The sequence below is a fragment of the Lemur catta genome, chromosome 11 (assembly GCF_020740605.2).
Source record: "Lemur catta isolate mLemCat1 chromosome 11, mLemCat1.pri, whole genome shotgun sequence".
Classification (NCBI taxonomy): domain Eukaryota; kingdom Metazoa; phylum Chordata; class Mammalia; order Primates; family Lemuridae; genus Lemur; species Lemur catta.
In genome coordinates this window covers 25,489,821-25,512,260 of record NC_059138.1, presented here as the reverse complement: position 1 = coordinate 25,512,260, position 22,440 = coordinate 25,489,821, and the positions used below count along the sequence as shown (strand labels likewise).

The 22,440-nt window shown below is 33.7% G+C and overlaps 1 protein-coding gene across 1 annotated transcript in view; it reads left to right on the top strand.

The window, feature by feature from the left end:
* The window catches only part of PTPRZ1 (protein tyrosine phosphatase receptor type Z1), a 172,472-nt gene that overhangs the window by 109,429 nt on the left and 40,603 nt on the right, over window positions 1-22,440 (top strand). Inside the window, exons 9-12 of the mRNA XM_045564087.1 lie at window positions 1,570-1,754; window positions 3,594-3,720; window positions 9,299-9,345; window positions 15,027-18,612. Coding sequence (XP_045420043.1) covers window positions 1,570-1,754; window positions 3,594-3,720; window positions 9,299-9,345; window positions 15,027-18,612 — 3,945 coding nt within the window. The remainder of the gene's footprint in view (window positions 1-1,569; window positions 1,755-3,593; window positions 3,721-9,298; window positions 9,346-15,026; window positions 18,613-22,440) is intronic.

Below are 22,440 nucleotides of genomic sequence, written 5' to 3'. Positions count from 1 at the left end.
TGTTTTTTGATAATGAAAGAATTATCCTCTTATTCCTAAAGGAACACTCTATTCTAAGCCCTCTCTAAACAAAAAATGACATCACAGATCTACGTGAAAAATTTTGTTTCTAATTCATATACAGAAGTTAGAAATATTTATATGAAGAATATATAAGGAATTTATATATTTATATAAATAATATATATTTATTCTTTTCTGAATCATTTCCATACCATTGCTAGCATGGTGTACTTATGCTAAAATTGCTAATACTGAATACTGCATGTAAAATGTTTCAACTTGTAAAGTGAATTGTTAGTTGTGAGTGCCCTCCTGTGCTCATGAGATGAATTACAGACTAATAGAAACAAAAAGGCATTTTGGTCGCATTCTGACGCAGGTGCTGGTATATTTTCTTTGAATCCTTGTAGTTTTTGTATCAGTGAAGATTGGTTGACCTAAGTAGGCTGCATGCTCCCATCTGGTGGCTTTGTAACTTCAGGTACCACCTGAAAACAAAGCCCAGATACTGTTAGCATATTAATTCATCTTTGTCCTGAGAGATCCTTCTCTCTCATTGCTTTGCAAATCTTTCTGGCCTGTGAAGAGATTATATTTATTACCTTACTTCATTACCACAAGATCATAAAATTTTATAATTTTCTCCTCCCAATTAGTCCAAACTATCACATTATGAATGCATTTTAGAACGTGTCAGGGCACTCTTTCTTATGGGACTAAATTTTTGGCATGATTCCCAGTATGGGCTCGAATTCATTTTAAGGCTCTTAATGAATTTTCACAATATTTTTTTTTTTCATATGAGACAAACAAATCTTCTAATGCCTTGAAATTATTTGCTTAATCTATTTATAATTGCAAAGTGGGATTTTTGTCAGCATGTCTGAAAAATACCGAAATGATCATTTTAGTTGTTATATGGTTTTCTCTGGCTGGGAATTTTAAATTATTTTAAGAATTCTCGGATAACAAAGTGCCCAACAATAGACTGTCTTTTATAATTGGAATTTCCTTCATCCTGAGCTAAATATATTTTTCAGGTACAAAACAAGAGAAATAAAGACCACCACGAGCTTATAGATATCCTTTGTTCATTTATTTCTAAAAATGAATTTTTACACCAAATATATTCAAGGCCATGTTCTAGGCAATATAGTAATAAAGAACTATGGTTGTTATGTTTATAATCTACTACAGGAGTTAAGACCCACTCAGAATAAAATCGTATAAGAGAGTGTGCAAATAATGCAACATCGTAAAACAAAATAGGCAATTGAAAATGACATAGGTCACTTCAGTAGAGATCAGAGTGGACGAGGCAGCGTTTCACCAAGACCATTCCTGAATGGGAAGATAGGACCTGAACAGATAGAGAGATAAGAGGGAAGAAAAGAGCATTTTAGATACCAGAAATGTCATAAGCAAAAGCTCCACCATGGAAAAGTGTAACTTTTTATCTTACATTGAAATAAAATAAAATACAAATTTTTACAGACTATGTTTTACCTATTAAAGTCCTGCAGGCTAACAGTTATATTAATAACTGGACTTTTTTTTTCTCTGAAGTTTGTAGTTCAGAACCAGAAAATGTTCAGGCTGACCCAGAGAATTATACCAGCCTTCTTATAACATGGGAAAGACCTCGAGTCGTTTATGATACCATGATTGAGAAGTTTGCGGTTCTGTACCAGCAGCTGGAGGGAGAAGACCAAACCAAGCATGAATTTTTGACAGACGGCTATCAAGATTTGGTAACTATAAGATTAATTGTTTTATGTTTGATAACATTGTAGTTTAACTCCCAAGTTAAGAACTTACTGATGATTGTATATTGTTGCCCTTGGTTATTTTAGACTTTGTACTAAGGTCTCCAGCGGGGTGGTGTGGAGTAGGGGAAACAAAAGCTATACTAAATTATGTCAAAAGTTACATTGAATTACAAGGAGACCATGATTTTGCCAATAATAACATTATAGAATTGATACATTTGGAAGGCTTATAAACTGGAGATCATTTAATGCGGTCTCTCTTTACAAATAAAGGGATTTGGAGAATAGTTAAATAAATAACCTTGAATAAGATCTCACAGTTGTGTAAAGAATTGGGCCTAGAATCTCAGTGCCCTGGTACACTGTGAATTGTTTCCCCCATCACTCTATGCCAGCACAGGAAAATAGAATAGTGGACTCGCAACTATTTTTTTTTTTTTTGCATCATATTTCCAGGTAACAGATGTGAAGTCATGATCAGGTGAAAACTTTGGGGATATAAAACAGATAAATCTTATGAAAAGTTCCACCTCTGCCTCCCTCCTCCAATGCACACAAATTAAAGATAATAAAGTACAGATTCCTTCTGGCCTGAGCATCTCAATATTAAACTTTGCTTTGGTAGGAAAGTGTTGGCTATAGATTGAGGCATAGTTGACAAACCCTCATCTGGGTGTGGGTCCAGGAAGACCTCCCTGAAGGTAAAAGGACACTGGGCTTTTCATTCAGGCACCTAGAGTCCCGTAAGTCATGGGAACCTGCAGTTAAATAAAAACTGTCATTGTTATTATGTTTAATAGCATATAGACAAAATGGATAAAAATTTTAACAACTTTTAAATTCCACTGTCTAGAATATAGAGACATCATAATCAGGGAAAATTGTGGAATTTATGAGTAAATAATATTTTCCATTTCATAATTATGTGAAGAAGTTAACTCTATTACTATCTTGCATATATATGTATACATAGAGGGGATAAAGAGATAAATTAGTTGTCCATTGTGTTTTTCACATTTTGCTCCTTATTTGCAAATACTACACATTTATTTGTCTAAAATATTAATTTTTAGTTTATGGTACTTATTTATGAATTTGATGAATTCTGGTTAAAAATGAAACTTTCCTAAACCAAGCACGAAAAGATAAGTATTGCATGTTCTCACTAATATATGGGAGCTAAAAAAAATATTGAACTCATGGAGACAGAGGGTAGGATGATGGTTACCAGAGGCTGGAAAGCGTAGTGGGGAGGGAGGGTGAAGAGGAGATGGTTAATAGGTACAAAAATGCACTTAGGTAGAAGGAATAAGATTAAGTGTTCAGCAGCGTAATAGGACAACTATAGTTGACAATAACTTATTGTATATTTCAAAATAACTAAAAGAGTGGAATTGGAATGTCTTTAACACAAAGAAGTGATCAAATGCTTGAGGTGATGGACACCCAATTACCCTGATTTGATCATTACACGTTGTATGCTTGTATCGAGACATCACATGTACCCTATAAATATGTGTAGCTAGTATGTATTCATCATAATTAAAAATAAAAAATTTTAAATAAAACCAAATCTGACTTTTGAAAAACAAAAATATTCCTAGTTTCCTTGTATCTTCATAATTCTCAAATCCCTCAAGTTCAATTTAGTAACATTGCATAAGCTTTTTCTTAGGTTAAGAAAATATTAATGTAAATATTTTCTTAACCAATGAGAAAAAGGTTTCTAAGAAAGATGAATAGTGTGTTAGTTGTCCTACGACTATTCGTAGTACTATTATGAGAGTAATACATTTGTAATTACTAACATCTTTTTTTTAGGGTGCTATCCTCAATAATTTACTACCCAATATGAGTTATGTTCTTCAAATAGTAGCCATATGCACTAATGGCTTATATGGAAAATACAGCGACCAGCTGATTGTTGACATGCCTACTGATGACTCTGGTAAGTGCCCCCCTCGTACACCTGTATACTATCTAAATAAATCAGTCTGGTTTAATTACCGGATGCATTGATGTTTTCTCTCTGACTTTATATTCTTTTGGCCAAAAGGCAAAATGTTTTAAGTCTGGATCATCAGGTAATTTTGTGAGGCCTGGGACCTGTTTCTCATTCAGCAGATCTGGTGCAGGACAATAAGCAAATTTGTCCTTAATATTGAAGTTTTCCATCTGTAAAATGAGAACAACAAAACCTATTTAAAATGTTTGTAATGGTTAGCAAATGAAAATTGCTATGTAAATATTGAGACTATTATTTTGGATAATTAAGAGTTGGTTTCATTTGTGTTTATTTCCTTTTTCAGCCCCCAAAGCATTATGTAGTAAGTATTTACATGATCCTAAGATCATGTGAGGTACTTTGAAATATCTGTACAAAGCATCTCAACAGTTTATCTTAGATATTTTTATCCACTTTTTATAATTTGGTCAGGAGGGTGCTTTCTTCCTCATTGATTTGCAAATACTACAAATAAAAGTTGTTTTCTAACTGTTTTATTTGCATGCATCTTCTCTAAGTACTATGGGAAAATCTTTTTATCTCAGAGCATATGCAATAACTCAATCAAGTGCTAACTGTCATAATTTGGCAGTTTACAAATTTACATAGTTAAATTAGTTTTCTTCTTGTTACTGTAAGCAGTTTTAAAGTAATAGAATGGAAGTGTGTGTGTATGTATGTATATGTATATGTATACACACATCATACACATGTGTATTCATATATATGCATACATACATACATAAGTATAAATATTCTTTGGTCATTCATGAGACTACCCATTGAAATTTTTATATGTTTTTAATGTACATGAATGGTTACAAATTTTATTAATTATAACCTGTTTTACAGTTTCACATAAGGAAGGAAAACTGATGTGCAGTGGTGTTTGCCATTGTTGTCTAAATCCTATTGCAAGGACTTCAGTCCAACATGAGCTTAAATAAATTGCATGTTCATTGATCACCTTGCCATAGTTGTTCTTACTAGTTGACTTTTTAAGTTAAAGAGTATATGTCAAAGCATTAGATGTTATAATATACAGTCTTCCAAATTACAGGCTAAAAAATTGCCAAGATATCTCCCCAGTTGATCTTAATAGCTAATGAATATTACTACTATCATGATGGCAATATCATTATTTAATATTTCCACATGACCTGCCTCATGACCTGGGTATAACCCTCTTTCCTATTGCTTTACTTAGCATTGGTTTTTTTCAAAATCAGATAATTTTTAAATGGAATGTGAGCTGTAAGTCTTATTGACAGGTGAGTACCAAAGTAACTAACCATGGTTTTAAGTATATGCTGCTCCACTGAATGGCAGCCCTCACCAAAGTTCCTCACATTGATCCTCCCAGAAAATGACGTCTTTATCAGCACAACATTGCCATGTTGGCCAATATCATGTGTGAATTGGTTGAAACATGGCATATAAAAAATCTCCACCCTTATGTGTGCATTTTCTAGTTCGAAGTATATTGAATACATTCACTTAATTTTACTATCTTGGTTTAATTATACTATTCTAATTTCTGTACATAAAACAATTTCCCAGAGTTTACAAGAAATAATTACTTTTGGTTATTTATTTTATACTCTTTCTCACTCTGTTTACTGTGTTAAAATTTTAAACATTCTGAATATTTTCAGTTTTTTATTTTTGAGCATCTTATTGCATATGAAAAACAGATTAAGTGCATATTTTCTACAGAAGCAATTTCTGAGTGATCCTTTTAGACTAAGTCTATATTAGCACAAAGCATAACATTTGTGGTCGTTTCACATTTGTTACAAAATAATGAATATTATAACTTGATTTCTATTTATTGAAAGGATCAAGACACCATTGAACATTGTAATGATGAAATGCTGTTTGGGCACACCATTTAATCTCCATGCATGTCTCAGTACCTTAAGACATTTTGTACAATAATGATGTTTTAGTAAAACATGGTAGTTGATTTGACATTTTGCCTTTGAAAAGCCAAGGGTTAAAAACTTAGCTAGATTATTCCCTAATTATTCTTATCAAAAATTCCCTCATCAAAAGCCAGTTTATAAATGCTGTGTGTGGAAACTTGAAAAAAAAAAACCTAGTTTACCCAAAGTTTGAGATATTCCTATTCTTAATAAAGAAAATACTAGCTCTCTTCAAATTTATTGTTTCTTGAACACTGTAATGGCATTTTAATACGTATATTTACAATTCAGTACTGAAAATACATTATCTTTAATATTGCTTCTATGGTAAACACATCCCAGTAAAATCTTGACAGCAGTACTATCTGGTAGTTTGGTAAAACAGATTTGGTACCAACAAGATTTATCAACTTTACCATTTATGTGGCTAATATAGATGTAAGTGGTTTTTGAGTTTGCTGCTTATTTCATGGTTTTTATTAGTATCATTTCATCCTGTTAATCATGTTGTTCCATTACCTTGGTAACATTATAACAGACACTACTGAATTATTTTATTATTATTTAGTATAAGCTGTTTACTAAATCCTTTATTTTTATTGCTTTTCTCAAAAAGAAATAAAGGAGGTAACTTACAATTGCCCTCATTCTTTCATAGATTCCGAATACTCTAGTATAGTCATTATCTATGAAGAAAAACTCTATCTTCCAAATTGTGCATTTAACTTCCAAAGTTGATGAAAGTGTGCATTTAAATTGGAAATTAGATTACTTTATTGCTTGCATATTTTAATTAAACCTGTGTACAATAGTAACATTATAAACTAATTATTATTCAAATTTCTATTTTAAAACAAATGTGTCAATTCATATCCAGAAACTAATTTAAATTTGTCAAGGAAGCCTTTTTAATGTTAAAAAGAAATGTGTATTCTTTTAAAAGACTTTTTAGAAAATTATATTTATAAATCAATAATTCATAAATATATTTATTTCATTGTTACTAAGATAATCATGTTTATTTCTCTCCCAGTAGTATAGTTACGGAGGCATTATTTAAGTATGTGTTATGTGTTAAATTTAAACGCATGATTCATTAAAGCACCTTTTTTTCTGTTACTGTGTGCTTTTCAGTTGTATAATAATTGTCTTGTTAATCACTATACATCTGTCCTTACTCTGCCTGTACCATGCTATGCTTTCAGTGTTGTATAATATTTAAAATCATAGTTTTAAGTGATTGCAGTCTACATTGCTTTGCACTGTGAAACTTGGCTTACCTTCAAAAAATTAAATAAGCCTTGCTTGCCAACCTACATCAGTGTTGCTTTTTGTGTGTTATAGAATATTAATGTGTTACTAATGTGTTATTTTTTAAATCTAACATTACATGTGTCCCAAAACAAAACCAGAATGAGTCAACAGCTTTTGTTCAGTTATTTACACAAATGTGAATTGTAAGTGTTCACTCCAAAAAAAAAAAACCTAATATTGCCTGTTTTTCTCCATCCGACTTTTTCCTAGCCTTCATGGAGTCTGTTTTATGAAGTGAGAAGTTTCTATAAACCACTATAAATTTGAGCTATTTACTATATCAGTAGTAGTCAGACCAGTGGTTACTAGACTATATTATTTGTGAGGAAACGGCAGGCTTAGGAGTACCCAACATGAAAGCAGTGCCCATCAGCAAAGCTATACCTTGAGTGCCAGGGTGTTGAACTTGCAGATCCAGAAGCCTGGCTTCAGGATCTTTAGGAAGATAGAAACAATATTCCAAAATTATTTTATTTCAAAATTGCTCTAAGAGGCTTAGCAAAAGACTTCTGGATTCTGGGAAGTAGAGCTTTTGCAGTATTCCTGGGAAACCCCAGAATTTCAGTCAGTTCAAATGATCGGAAACTGATTGGGAACCAGAATGAAGAGTCTTCAAAGTGGGTTTATACACAGCAATATGAAGGCACCCACACTTGGGGTGATCACCCGAAAGTACCACGGAACAAAGAAGGTCTCAGAGGCTGCCTAGGCCCACGTGTCATGCTCCAGAGCTAAGAAGACCCAAGGAAATATTCTTACTTCCTATTACAGTAAACAGCAAACCCAATTATAGTGGAAGTCACTGGTATTCTTCAGGGGATGTGATTAGATAAGGATCTTGTATTTTAATTTATTAGAATAGAAGTCATAATCCATATAGTTAATTTATGCTCTGGTAAAAGGGTAAAAATTAGTCAAATGCAGTACACACTGAGAACATTGAAAGAAAAGGAAATCAATCCTCAATGCAATAATTATACATACCCTACCCTAACCCTGACAATGAAATAAGAAAATTGCCTTTGCCCATTAAAAGTATGAAGTTAGGTGAAGTTAGACAATTTTTTTAAAAATTTTATAACACCTTCTCAAGCATGTTGAAAGAAATGGGATATTATTGATTTTTTTCATAGCCTCTTAGCAGAGAAAAATCTGCAGTACAAGTTATGTATCACTAACAAGTAATTATGATTTGCCATTATTAACATTAAAGTATTTTAGAAGTGTATGACAAGCAGTGGTTCAATTTTAAACTATTTAATATAAAACTAGGTATTGTCTCGTGCTCAATTTGAAGATTTTATTATACATGCATGAACTTCTCTATTGTAGCTTTTAGAAAATCATATTGAAGTTCTGTCACAGTTTAGTTGCATCTCATATTTAAATTCATGTGATGATTTTCCTGGAGGTTACAAAGACACAAGTGTTTGAGATGGTTGAAATCACTTTAATTTGGAAACATAAAGAGCTGAGAATAAACAGAGAGTGGGAAAGGGATTTCATAGGGACAAAAATAGAAGAACACTAATGATCCAAAAGTTCCCAAACTCCTTCATGATCAGTTTTAACAAGAAAAAGAATATTGAGAATTAAAACTTAAGGCGGTGGTTGTTTGTAGTGAGTATTTCCATTTTACAGCATGGAAAATTGTTCACGGTAAGTAACTTTGACACAGCTAAGTTGTCAAGAGTATTAACTTTGTCTAAATCTTCTTGGGAGCTAGGTGCACTTACAGATTTTACTTGAATTCTCTTCTATGTAGAATTCATGCTAGAACTTTATTTTATGGTTTTACATTTATCAATACCTAGAAATTTTCTGATAAAAATTAACTCAAGAAAGCCTGTATTGGAAAACAGGCCTGGGTATGATAGACATTTAATGTTAGTTTAGTTATGCCTTGAAATTTCTATAGAATATACATTTTCTTTGAGGACATATAGCAGCATTGGGATAGTGGCAGAGCATAAACTTTCTCTCTTCTTGTCTTCATTCAGACTTAGGGTGGGAGTGGGGAAGGCTGTTGGAGTGAAGGATAGAAATGAAGGTTTTGAATGCAATTACATATAAATTTGAGTAGTATTGTGTTCTGTAGTGTTCAGTAATGTTGAAAACTAAAATTTAAATTTGAAACTTTTATTTTGAGAGATTCTGTATTTTCAAAGCTAATATTACTTTTTGTTTATATTTTTTTAATTTTCTCTCTTTACATCCAAAGGTAAATCCACAAGGCTAAAATAATTGAATAAACTTTAATAATTTTGTTTTTAATTTTGTAGAACTTGACCTTTTCCCTGAATTAATTGGAACTGAAGAAATAATCAAGGTATCATAGCCATTTTTATATGCAAATGTTTTAAAATTAAAAAGTCTATTTTGAATTATTGTTTAGGCTTTAGATGTTGTTGCATGAATAAAAGTTGCATAAATAGTAGTCCATGTTGCATTAGTCATTGTTTATGGGGTTAGTTTCTAAGCTTTATGTATAGATAGTCACATAATAGATATATACGATTTTTTTGTGAAAAAGTTGGAGCACACTTTTATAATACATAAAATACAGAAATATAAAAGGTTTGGCAATAATGAAAAAAACAATGAACTTTAAAAATAATTATAGCTCTGAGCTATAATCTATAAATTGGAATTTGTTAGTGTTCAAATTTTTCTATAGGACTAAAGTAATATTTAACCAGTTCTTACTAATGTTATAGTTTATTTATAAATAACTTAACCAATTCTTAATAAATATTAACCAAAATATAAATTGTATATATATATTTGCCCATTTACTTTGGTTATTTGTGTTTGGACTATTCATGTTATAAGTATCTGTTGCTGGCACAAAGTAAATGTGTATTTGAGAATATCTACAAATTTTAACATTATTTTAATTTTTCAAATATGGAGAAAATGATTGTTTGATGTATCTTATATTTCAAGCTAGGCCCAAATGTATTGTTGATCATAACTGAAATTATATGTTCAATCCAGGTGCAGTTTTTAATGATAGCGTGAATGTGTGCATATGTACATATTGTGTAGGAGCTGATAAACTGTGACAACTAATGCTGTTATCTAGCAATAAATAGCAATTGAGTTGTGTTTTCACAGGTATAATTACCTCAATAACTTATGTATCTGATGGCTATTCTTTCTTACAAGGGACTATTTTGCCAAAATTACCTAATTTTCTTTGTTTTGTCTAAAAAAATCAATTTATGTTATTATTTTTTTATTTCAAAATTTAGGGGGTAGGAGATTTTTGTTATGTGGATAAATTGTATCATGCTGAAGTCAGAGCTTTCAGTGTACCTTTCAACAAGAGCTCACAAAATTCTGCTAAGGGTCTCTTTGTGTGAGTGTGTGTGTGTGTATGTGTGTGTGTGCGTGTGCGGGTGTGTGCACATGCCTGTGGCTATGTATATACCTAGAAATGATCAACAGAACCAAGTCAAAGGAAAATAAATTATTTTTATGTTGTGTTGTTAATTCAAATCATTGTTTTAATATACTGAAGCAAGCCTTTGTTCCAGTAATTGGTGCCATTTAGTAAATTACATTCCATTTGGGTTCTATCTCATGTGAAATATCATGAACTTTTTAGAAAGGACTAAGGAATAATCAGTTTTTTAATAGTAATTCCCATTATCATGATTTCATATTTATTTATCTTCTCCATTGACATTAAGTTATTTAAAATTTTCTAATGTTAATTACTAGTAAATTTCTACATAAAACTATAATATTGTATTTGATATAATATTTAGCTGTGTGAGTAGGCTATAAATGTGACTGGGTATACCTTTTTAAGATTTTTTTAATTGACACATAATAATTATACATATTTATCAGGTACGTAGTGATGTTTTGATACATACAATGTATAGTGACCAAATAAGGGGGATTTTCATATCCATCACCTAAAACATTTATCATTTCTTTATGTTGGGAGCATTCAATATCCTCTCTTCTAGCTATTTGAAAGTATATAATTATTGTTAACTATAGTCATCCCTCAGTGCTATAGAACACTAGAACTTATTTCTCCTATCTAGCTGTAATGTTATACCCTTTAACCAATCTCTCCCTATCTTCCCTCCTCCCTACATTTCCCAGCCCTTAGTAACCACTATTCTACTTTCTACTTTTATGAGATCAACTTTTTTAGCTCCCACATATGAATGAGAACATGTGGTATTTATCTTTCTGTTCCTGGTTTATTTCGCTTAACATAATGAAATCCTGTCATTCACGGCAACATGGATGATCCTGGAGGTATACTTTTATTTTTGTCATGACACTCTAGAATAGAGCTACCAAGGCCATGTATATCATGGTGCTTTAGGTCTTATCAGTTACATATATTACAAACACAAGCAGATCTTCCTGGTGGGAAGAAAGTGGAAATGTTTGAGTGTTGCCCCACTACGGGCAGGCGTGAAAGGTACTTGAGCAGGAAGAAAGAAAATAACTCAGTGTATCAGTCCAGGTCCCAACGGGAAATAAATGCCACACTCAAGTGGAATAATTAAGGTTAATTTAATAAAAACAAGTATTAACAGATGTGTGGAAAGGGTTAATGGAAACCAACAAGGGATAGTACATTTAGGGCTATTGATATTGGCAACGTTGCTACATCTAAGCCTGAAAAGCAAGGAGAAGGTGTAGAGAGAGCAGATGCTGTAGCCTCTGTAGTGGGTCAGAGCCATCCTGTGGCGACCAGTCGGGTAAGGATCCCCCTGATGAGTAACCTCATTCTCCCGACGTCTGCCTCCTGGCAGAGCAGAAAGGAGACAGGTGGAGAAAGGATCTGGGAAAGCAAAGGAGAATATACAACACACTGAGGAAGAAGAGACCTGAGAGGGCAGAGCAGAATCAAACATCAACTTCGTCTCTTGTTGGTGGAAGGCTGTGACCTAGGGGAGAAAGAGGAGAAAGAAAAATCTTAGGACACTTGGCTTATTTGGTTTATGGGGCATCACCCATGGTGGTGGTGCCCCAAAAGCAGCGGCTCGCATGCTTTGAAACACCAAGAAGAATACATAGGCACTGCCGAGGGAAGGAGCCAGCTACCACCACACAGATGGGGATTTAAAATGAAGGGTACAGGAGCAGTGGTTGGTAAACTTGACAAATTCGTAGTATTTCATGCTATTGAAATTAATTGTTGTTAATAAAGGGTCAAATCAGAACAGATCCATGTTGTAATGTATCTTCCTGGAGCATGATGCTGAGATGGGATGAAAACACTGCTTAACCCATCCCCTATTGCTGCATGACACCCTAGAATCAATACCAAAGGCCCATTGCTTTCCCAGATCCTTTCTATTGCTTCATGTAGAAATGAATGAAAGAGGCTGGCAAATATATAGAGTATATCCATAATAATTTTTAAGCCTTGAATATGGAAATGAATAGTTTGAGAAATATTCCTTAGATCCTCTCAAAATAGAAATGTATGACTTTGCAAGACAAAGAATTTTCAGTATAAGCAAGGCTTTACATGAAAATTTTGTAAATGGAAATTGAGATGGATAACAGGTGTGACCTAGATCAAAACTACAGCAGAAGAGAGATTCACGGGAACTCCCAAGAAATTATAGGAAAGTATTTATTAAAGTATTTGTGGTCAAATATGAATAAAGTTATCATAGGGTATGAATGATATATTTGCCTTGAAATGTTGACATAAGGCAGTATGAATCATGGAGATCAACAAGACATGGTGGGGTAGGATTAATGAATGGTCTGTTACTTTCATCAGGTTCTGAGAGTTATCTGAAACTCATAAAGACTAAAATCTGCTGCAATAGAAAGCAATAGAAGAGATATGTATGTGATGGGTATATAGTTTTTTCTTCGAAATGTCTAATAGAATAAGTGGTGAGTAGTATTATGTTATAATGAAAATTTTAAGGAAATACATTACTTTTGGTAAGCTATGATAAACTAGTAATATATTTATGTGGGAATATAAGCACAGAGAAATAAAAGTAATATTGTGGGAGTCTATAGATCATATAGAGAAAATAGATAACATGTCTTTTGGTAACTTTAGCTGTGAATGGGGAGAAGAGAGGTAGAATGATAACTAGAAGCTGAAATAGAGGTTTTCCATTAAGTCTCTTTTAAGTAGGAGACACCTGAGTTGATTTAAGCTGATAGGAATAATCTGTTTGAGAATTGGAGAAAACAAATTGAAAACACAAAATAGAGGGAACTACTCACTTGTGTTCAATTCCCAAGAACATGGTAGGGAATAGATTTAAAACGCAGATGTAGGAATTAGCCTTCAAAAGGAAGGGAAACAAGTTACAACAGGGTGGGAGGGGCAGGGGTGATTTGGTTGATGTGTGTTTTTAATGTTAGGGAGAAGTACGTTTCTGTGGTGGTTTCTATTTTCTCTGTAAAATAAACAAGAAGGGCATCTCCTGAGAATGAGTGGAAAAGATTGGAGTTTTGGCAGAGGGTAAAAATGTGGAGTGCTACCAGACAACTAGGTAAATATTCCAATTTGCAAAAATGAGGAAGAGTTTAGAAACTCCATAGTGCTAAGCTTAACCTTGATCCTCAGCAAAACTCTGGATCAGATTATAAAACACATGCGTTTTATAATCAAATTTTCACCAAAAGCAATCAAGATTATTCTTATTTAGTTTTTATGAGGTTTTTAAGTTTGTAGATGAGGGGAATATTTTGTTCAGGAAATTATTTGGTAAAATCTCTCAGGCTGTCTTTGTGAACAAGCTATCAAATGGAATGTACACTTTCATGAGGAACTACTAGTAAGAAAATTTGTCTAGGGAATCTGAGAGGTTGGCCATTTTTAACATTCAATACAATTCAGATAAAGCGAACTCACTTATTAGAGATGTCACATAAGCCACAGAAAATACAGTACAAACAAACAACCAAATAATTAAGCTCCAAGTGATGGGGCAGTCATTAAACTTGGATCCTGTGTTCATACTGTGCAGCTTTCGCGAGACACGTGCTCATGAGCTCATGTGGTTTAAGGTTCAGATTCTTTCTGCTGACGTTGGTCAGGTTCTCCCTGACTGTACTGTCACTTTTTTCTTCTTTTAAGGGACATGACATTAAAAGATCTATATAGGTGACAGTTCTAACAAATTGTTGGATACGGACAAAATCATGTCCCACATGGACTGAAAAAAAGAAAAAATATCTTGATACCCATGGCAACTTAGTTTTCTAAACATATGATTAGACATATTATAATATGCCTAGTTTTACAGAGAGAAAGAGAGACAGAGAAAGCACATGTGCATAGGTTTTGGTTGACTTCTGACCAGAAGACTCCTGGGCCATGATACTAAATGCACATAAATGACTTAGCCTCAATGGTGGTTTTAAGGGAAACACAAAATTAAATAATTCATAGTAGAATAACATTTTGACAAGTTGCCTTTAAAGTATTTACCTGAATCTTAAGTGGAAAGTATTAAAAACAAAGGGAAATCAAAACCAACACTTCTTTCAGTTCCAAATCTTCCCCTTATGATGACTTTGAAATTATGACTTATTCTGATTATATACAACTAAATATTATGAATGTCCAACTACTTTGGTCTTTGAAATAGTCTGTCCTTTCTTACTACAATAAGCTAATTGTTATTTAACTTGATGCCTGATGAACTGAACAAAGAAGCATAAAAACAAGAAAATAAATACCATATTAAATAACCCTTTCAATAATAAGTGCAACTACAATGTGGCTTCCTTTTAAAGATGTGGTATCTATTAATTTAATCACTTCCTCCCATAGCATTAAAATAAAGGCAGCCAAAAATAAGAGATGTGTTTTCATTAACTTTAGTTACTCTGGCCAGAGGATAGAGGCATGGGGTCTATAGAATGTTGTTTTATGAAGATAAAAATGTTCCATGATCCCACAAGCAGCAATTAGCATTATAAAATCGTATAAGATATTAAGATATTGTTTTACTTTCATATGTTCCATTAAATCTTGTTTGCTTTTCAAAGGAGGAAGAAGAGGGAAAATACATGGAAGAAGACACTATTGTGAACCCAGGTAGAGACAGTGCCACAAACAAAATACGGAAAAAGGAACCCCAGATTTCTACCACAACACACTACAATCGCATAAGGACTAAATACAATGAGGCCAAGACTAACCGATCTCCAACAAGAGGAAGTGAATTCTCCAGAAAGGGTGGTGTTCCCAACAGCTCTGTAAATTCCACTTCCCAACCAGTCAGTGAATTAGCCACAGAGAAATCTATTTTCTTGACTTCTCAGACTGTGACAGAACTGCCATCTCACACTGTGGAAGGTACTTCAGCCTCTTTAAATGACGGCTCTAAAACTGTTCTTAGATCTCCGCAGATGAACTTGTCTGGGACTGCAGGATCTTTGAATGCAGTTTCTATAACAGAATATCAAGAAGTGTCTACTGATATCAGTGAGGAAGAAAGTTTATTGACCAGTTTCAAGCTTGATACTGGAGCTGATGATTCTTCAGGCTCCAGTCCGGCAACTTCTGCTATGCCATTCGTCTCTGAGAACATATCCCAGGGGTATATATTTTCTTCAGAAAACCCAGAGGCAATCACAGATGATGCTCTTATACCAGACTCTACAAGAAATACTTCAGAAGATTCGCCTTCATCAGGTTCAGAAGAATCATTCAAGGATCCTTCTGTTGATGGAAATGTGTGGTTTCCTGTCACTGCAGATATGACAACGCAGCCCGATGTTGGATCAGGTAGAGAGAGCTTTCTCCAGACTAATTACACTGAGATACATATTGATGAATCTGAGAAGACAACTGAATCCTTTTCTCCAGGCCCAGTGGTGTCACAGGGTCCCTCAGCTACAGATATGGAAATGCCACATTATTCTACTTTTGCCTCCTTCCCGACCGAGGTAACACCTCATGCTTTTACTCCATCCTCTGGACAACACGATTTGGTCCCCACTGTCAACGTGCTACACTCGCAGACAACCCAACCAGTATACAATGGTGAGACACCTCTTCAACCTTCCTACAGTAGTGAAGTCTTTCCTCTAGTCACCCCTTTGTTGCTTGACAATCAGACCCTCAACACTACCCCTGCTGCTTCGAGTAGTGATTCGGCCTTGCATGCTACGCCTGTATTTCCCAGTGTTGATGTGTCAGTCGAATCCATCCTGTCTTCCTATGATGATGCACCTTTGCTTCCATTTTCCTCTGCTTCCTTCGGTAGTGAATTGTTTCGCCATCTGCATACAGTTTCTCAAATCCTTCCACAAGTTACTTCAGCTACTGAGAGTGATAAGGGGTCCCTGCATGCTTCTCTGCCAGTGGCTGGGGGTGATTTGCTATTAGAGCCCAGCCTTGCTCAGTATTCTGATGTGGTATCGCATCAGACCACTACTCATGCTGCTTCAGAGACATTGGAATTTGGTAGTGAATCTGGTGTCCTGTATAAAACATTTATGTTTTCTCAAGTTGAACCACCCAGCAGTGATGCCATGATGCATGCACGTTCTTCAGGGCCTGAACCTTCTTATGCCTTATCTAATAATGAGGGCTCCCAGCACATCTTCACTATTTCTTACAGTTCTGCAATACCTGTGCATGATTCTGTTGACATATCTTATCAGGGTTCCTTATTTAGCAGCCCTAGCCACATATTGATGCCTAAGTCTTCGCTAATAACCCCAACTGCATCATTACTGCAGCCTACTCATGCCCTCTCCGGTGATGGTGAGTGGTCCGGAGCCTCCTCTGATAGTGAATTTCTTTTACCTGACACAGATGGGCTGCCAGCCCTTAACATTTCTTCACCTGTTTCTGTGGCTGAATTTACATATACAACATCTGTGTTTGGTGATGATAATAAGCTGCTTTCTCAAAGTGAAATAATATATGGAAATGAGACTGAACTACAAATTTCTTCTTTCAATGAGAAGGTTTACCATTCTGAAAGCACAGTCATGCCCAACATGTATGATAATGTAAATAAGCTGAATGCGTCTTTACAAGAAACCTCTGTTTCCATTTCTAGCACAAAGGGCATGCTTCCAGGGTCTCTTGCTTATCCTGACACTAAAGTTTTTGATCATGAGATTAGTCAAGTTCCAGAAAATAACTTTTCAGTTCAACCTACACATACTGTATCTCAAGCATTTGGTGACACTTCGCTTAGACCTGTGCTTAGTGCAAACTCAGAGCCAGCATCCTCTGACCCTGCTTCTAGTGAAATGTTACCTCCTTCAACTCAGCTCTTATTTTATGAGACCTCAGCTTCCTTTAGTACTGAAGTATTGCTGCAACCTTCCTTTCAGGCTTCCGTTGTCGATACCTTGCTTAAAACTGTTCTTCCAGCTGTGCGTAGTGATCCAATATTGGTTGAAACCCCCAAGGTTGATAAAATTAGTCCTACAATATTGCATCTCATGGTATCAGATTCTGCTTCAAGTGAAAACATGCTGCACTCCACATCTGTACCAGTTTTTGATGTATCACCTACTTCTGATATGCACTCTGCTTCACTTCAAGGTTTAACCATTTCTTACACAAGTGAGAAATATTTTGAACCAGTTTTGTTTAAAAGCAAAAGTTCCCAGCAAGTGGCACCTTCTTTGTACAGTAATGATGAGTTGTACCAAACTGCCAATTTGGAGATTAACCAGGCCTATCCCCCAAAAGGAAGGCATGCATTTGCTACTCCTGTTTTATCAATTGATGAACCACTAAATACACTAATAAATAAGTTTATATATTCTGATGAAATATTCACCTCCACCAAAAGTTCTATTACTGGTGAGGGATTTGCTGGTATTCCAACAGTTGTTTCTGATACATTTGTAGCTACTGATCATTCTGTTCCTTTAGGAAATGGGTATGTTTCTGTTACAGCTGTTTCTCCCGACAGTGATGTAACCACAACCAAGTTGCTGTTTCCTTCCAGAGCAACTTCTAAGCTGACTCATAGTGCCAGATCTGATGCCGATTTAATGGGTGGTGGTGAAGATGGCGATATTGATGATGATGATGATGATGATTATGATGACAGAAATAGTGATGGCTTATCCATAAATAAGTGTATGTCATGCTTATCCTATAGAGAATCACAGGAAAAGGTAACAAATGATTCAGACACCCAGGAAAACAACCTTGTGGATCAGAATAACCCAATCTCACATTCACTCTCTGAGAATGTTGAAGAAGAAAATAGAGACACAGGTGTAACCTCAGACAGTCAAATTGATATGGACGGAAGTCCTGATAAATCACCACCAACAAATGGGCTACCCCAAAAGCACAATGATGGAAAAGAGGAAAATGACATTCAGACTGGTAGTGCTGTGCTTCCTTTCAGCCCTGAATCTAAAGCGTGGGCAGTTCTGACGAGTGATGAAGAAAGCGGATCAGGGCAAGGTACCTCAGATAGCCTTAACGATAATGAGACTTCCACAGATTTCAGTTTTCCAGACACTAATGAAAGAGATGCTAATGGGGTCCTGGAAGCAGGTGACTCAGAAATAACTCCTGGATCCTCAAGGTCCCCGACACCATCTGTTACTAGCAGGCACTCAGAAGTGTTCAACGTTTCAGAGGCAGGTTAGTTATGGATCAAAAAGATAAATCAAGGTGTGGTGGTTTTCTTGCTCTAAAAGTAAAATAGAAAAATTATGGAAAGATAGAAATTTGTAAAATGGCACATTTTTTAAAAATTTTTTTGAAGTTTTTCACTATTATGGGTGCATAATAGTATATCTTAATAGGGTACATGTGATGTTTTGATACAGGCATACAATGTGAATTAATCAAATCAGGATAATTGGGGTATCCATCACCTCAGGCATTTATCATCTTTTTATTTTAAATCAAACGGTTCAATGAATTAGTTTACAGTTTTTAAAGCATGGTTTTATTCATAATTTCACATGCTTATTCAACATGTTTTTGTCCTTAATTCTCTCTAAAATAGATAAAACAGATTTTATTTATCGTCAATATTTCATATTCTACAGGATTCTTATTTTATATGGGAGCAATTATGTGTGCATAATACATTTTTAGCACACTGCTTTTTAAATAAGATCAGAGTGTGCAAATATTAGATGATTTTAATTTTCATACTTATTTGTGTTCTAAAATAAGTTGTAAACTATTTCTATTGAATTATAAAATGAATTATAAAATATGATAATATGATATAAGCACTTCTCCCTGAAACATTCTGTAGAAAAGAATTAGATAATTTGCACACCCACATCAACTTGGGAAGCTTTAAAAAAAATTCTATTACTAAATTTTGAGAGCTAATGGTGAGGTTAAGAAAAGATTTTAATTTTTTAAAATGATTTCTTTGATTACTTTAATGTTGCCTAAAGAGGGCACTGTGAACCAACAAAATACATCTTACTTTGCGCTTGCTGTTATACACCTAAGTTATAGAGCATTAATATGCATAATATGTATAGGTATTGTATGACAAGATGTAAAACAGTAGAACCTCATCAAGTAACAATTTTCTGTAGAAATACATTTCATTTGTTAATGTATTTTGTGCAAATTAGCTTATTGGCCAGATGTTTCCTAGAGCAGATTACTTGCAGCATATATAATGCAGATGTCTACTTTAAATGCCAATGAAGTGAAAGGGAAGTTCAATTCTATTAAGCATATGAAATATTAGATAATTTCATTGAATTTATCAAAACAATTTTATAATTTGCCTTTAGTAAATTTTAAGGTATTTTGTAATTTAACAATGAAAATATTTAAGTCTTAAAAGTAAGTCAAAAGGTAGGCTAATGTAACAAAAGGCAGTCATTGTATAAAAGTGAATACTTATAACCCAGAACGTAGACATCGGTCTCATTAGGATATTTTTCCTCTTTGTTATTTCATTTCTTGAATTAGTTGTATGTTTTTCCTTCAGTGTAGCAGCAATTAAAAGTTTGTACATTTTGACAGAGAACTTTTTCCGTATCCTTACTTGATATCTATTTAGCATTGCATTTCAATTTAAACACTTAAACACTGACATCTGAGAATGAATAACAAATCTGTAGGTTACTATATTCATTAGTGTTGTCATATATATGAATTGTTATCTGCCCTCAATTATAGTACTTGTTTTTTCAAATTTTTATTAGATTTACGTTAAAGGAAAATACCAGGAATCCATCCATTTTTCTATATTACTAGGTGGTGACATTGATATGTTCTTGCTAGACTATACTACTATAGAAAGAATATATATACATAATAAAATGCTAAACCTAGAATTATTGACTAAAACTTATCAGATTTCTCTTCAATGCACTAATTAGATTTATTTAATTATTAAGTGTATGTTCCCTCACTAATGAAGAGAAAACAACGTGAATATAACATCCAACCTCATCAAGTAACAATTAATGAAGTAAATAAAATCAAGTAAGATTAGGGGAAAATTCTTGCCTATTTTTAAAACTGTATGTGTGTATATATATACATATATATACATATATACACCAGATGTTATCTGTCTTATCCAATAATTGAATATGCCCCCTTATCAAATGTATACAATCTCATTCTGAAACGTAAAAATTTTTGGTGTTGTTCCAGAATGTAGAACAATTTACAGGATATATTCCTCAAAATAATATAGATAAGGCTAATACTAGTATTTACAATTTATGAGTAAATACTAGATTACTTGATCAGGCCACATAAGGAGTAAATACAAAACTAAGCCTGGAATGTGTTATTGGTGTCTGTCTCTTAGAGACTATGCTTTCATGACTGAGGACAGTAAAATATATGTAATGCTCAAATTGTAATACCAAATTATACTTTTTTATTCTTAAAACATATTTTTAAATATTAATATCAGCTCTTTATTTTGTAATTGCATTAGTAGATTCTTATCATTTAGATAACTCATATACACTACTGAGCCATACCAAAACAGATAATTTAGTCTCAAAAAATGAAAATAAGATCAATACAACTAGTTTTTCCCCTTACAGTATACAAAGCAATCAGCTGATTGTACTTTCATGTGGTATCCCATTGTATATAAAAGAACTAGGTTTCATAATATATGTTCACCATAGACTTTTCATTATAACTCCTCAGTTAAAGGATTTAAGATCAGATATCCCAGAAAACTTACAGAAATATCTATATACAAGACTATATGTGTGTGTGCATGTGTGTATATAATGCATGTATATAAATATGATGTATATATGGTATATATTACATAATATGCATTATATATATTACATATATATCACATATATGATCAGACACATCTCATATATGTATGCATATACATCTATATATACCCATATACATATTGCTATGAATATTTATGGCTATTAAAGACCTGTGTTGTTATAGAAGCTTACATTGTACATATATTAATGTACATCATTGGATCGCAAACTTTAATGTGGATCAAAATTGTATGGAGGACTTGTGAAAACACAGATTGCTGAGCCTTAACCATAGAGTTTCTGATTCAGATGCCTTGGTGTGGTTTGGGTGGAGCCTCGAATTTGCATTTTGAATAAGTTACGAGTGATGTTGATGCCTCTATTCTGAGGGCCACACTTCAAGAATGACTGATACAAATAATTATATTAACCACCAAATGTACTGTATTGGGTATTAGGGACTTCGCTAAGTGAATTGTTTCATTTATTACCCAAAAACTTACTTTCCATTTAGGTAACAATAGTTCCAATAGAAAAAATGTGAAGACAACCATGTATAAAATAAGATACTTTTCTAAATTTCATAAGGAAATTTTCAGTGCACTCACCGTCAGATTATTTATGTGTATAGATGAGTCTCCACACAATATGTAATGGCCAGTTGAAGCTTGGCCTTTTCTTGCAAGAATGTTACGTACAACTCAGGGGTCAGTTGACTTAAAATATTTTCACTTTTCCTACCGTTTTATGATTTTTAATCACATCTTTGATTTCTGCTTTTTTTCTAGCAAATCCATCTATAATTGTAAGAACATCTTGGGAAATGTGTGTGCCATATATATTCCTATGATACATTTCCTGTATTCATGAATTAACTTCTTGGCCCTTTCTGCCACCATCCTTGGTTACCAAAGAAAGCTATTATTTTAAATCTTTAGTTCTCTCAAATTTCTTAAATATTCAACATTAAATTAATATCCTCTGTCTCATATCACTAATAGTGAGAAGATTGGTATAAAAGCATCAAAAGTGCCAAGTGTGTAGGAAGCATGTACACTTTGATAAGGAATTTTAATTTCAGAACTTTTACAGGTAGACAGAATAAAGGCCCTTGCTTTGTGCACCGTCAGTCAGCATATCATCAGTTAGAAACAGCTCATGCTCAATCATCTTGGTTCCCACTGAACACACCTTAAAGCAAAGGAAAGATTTTTACTGGCAACTAACACAA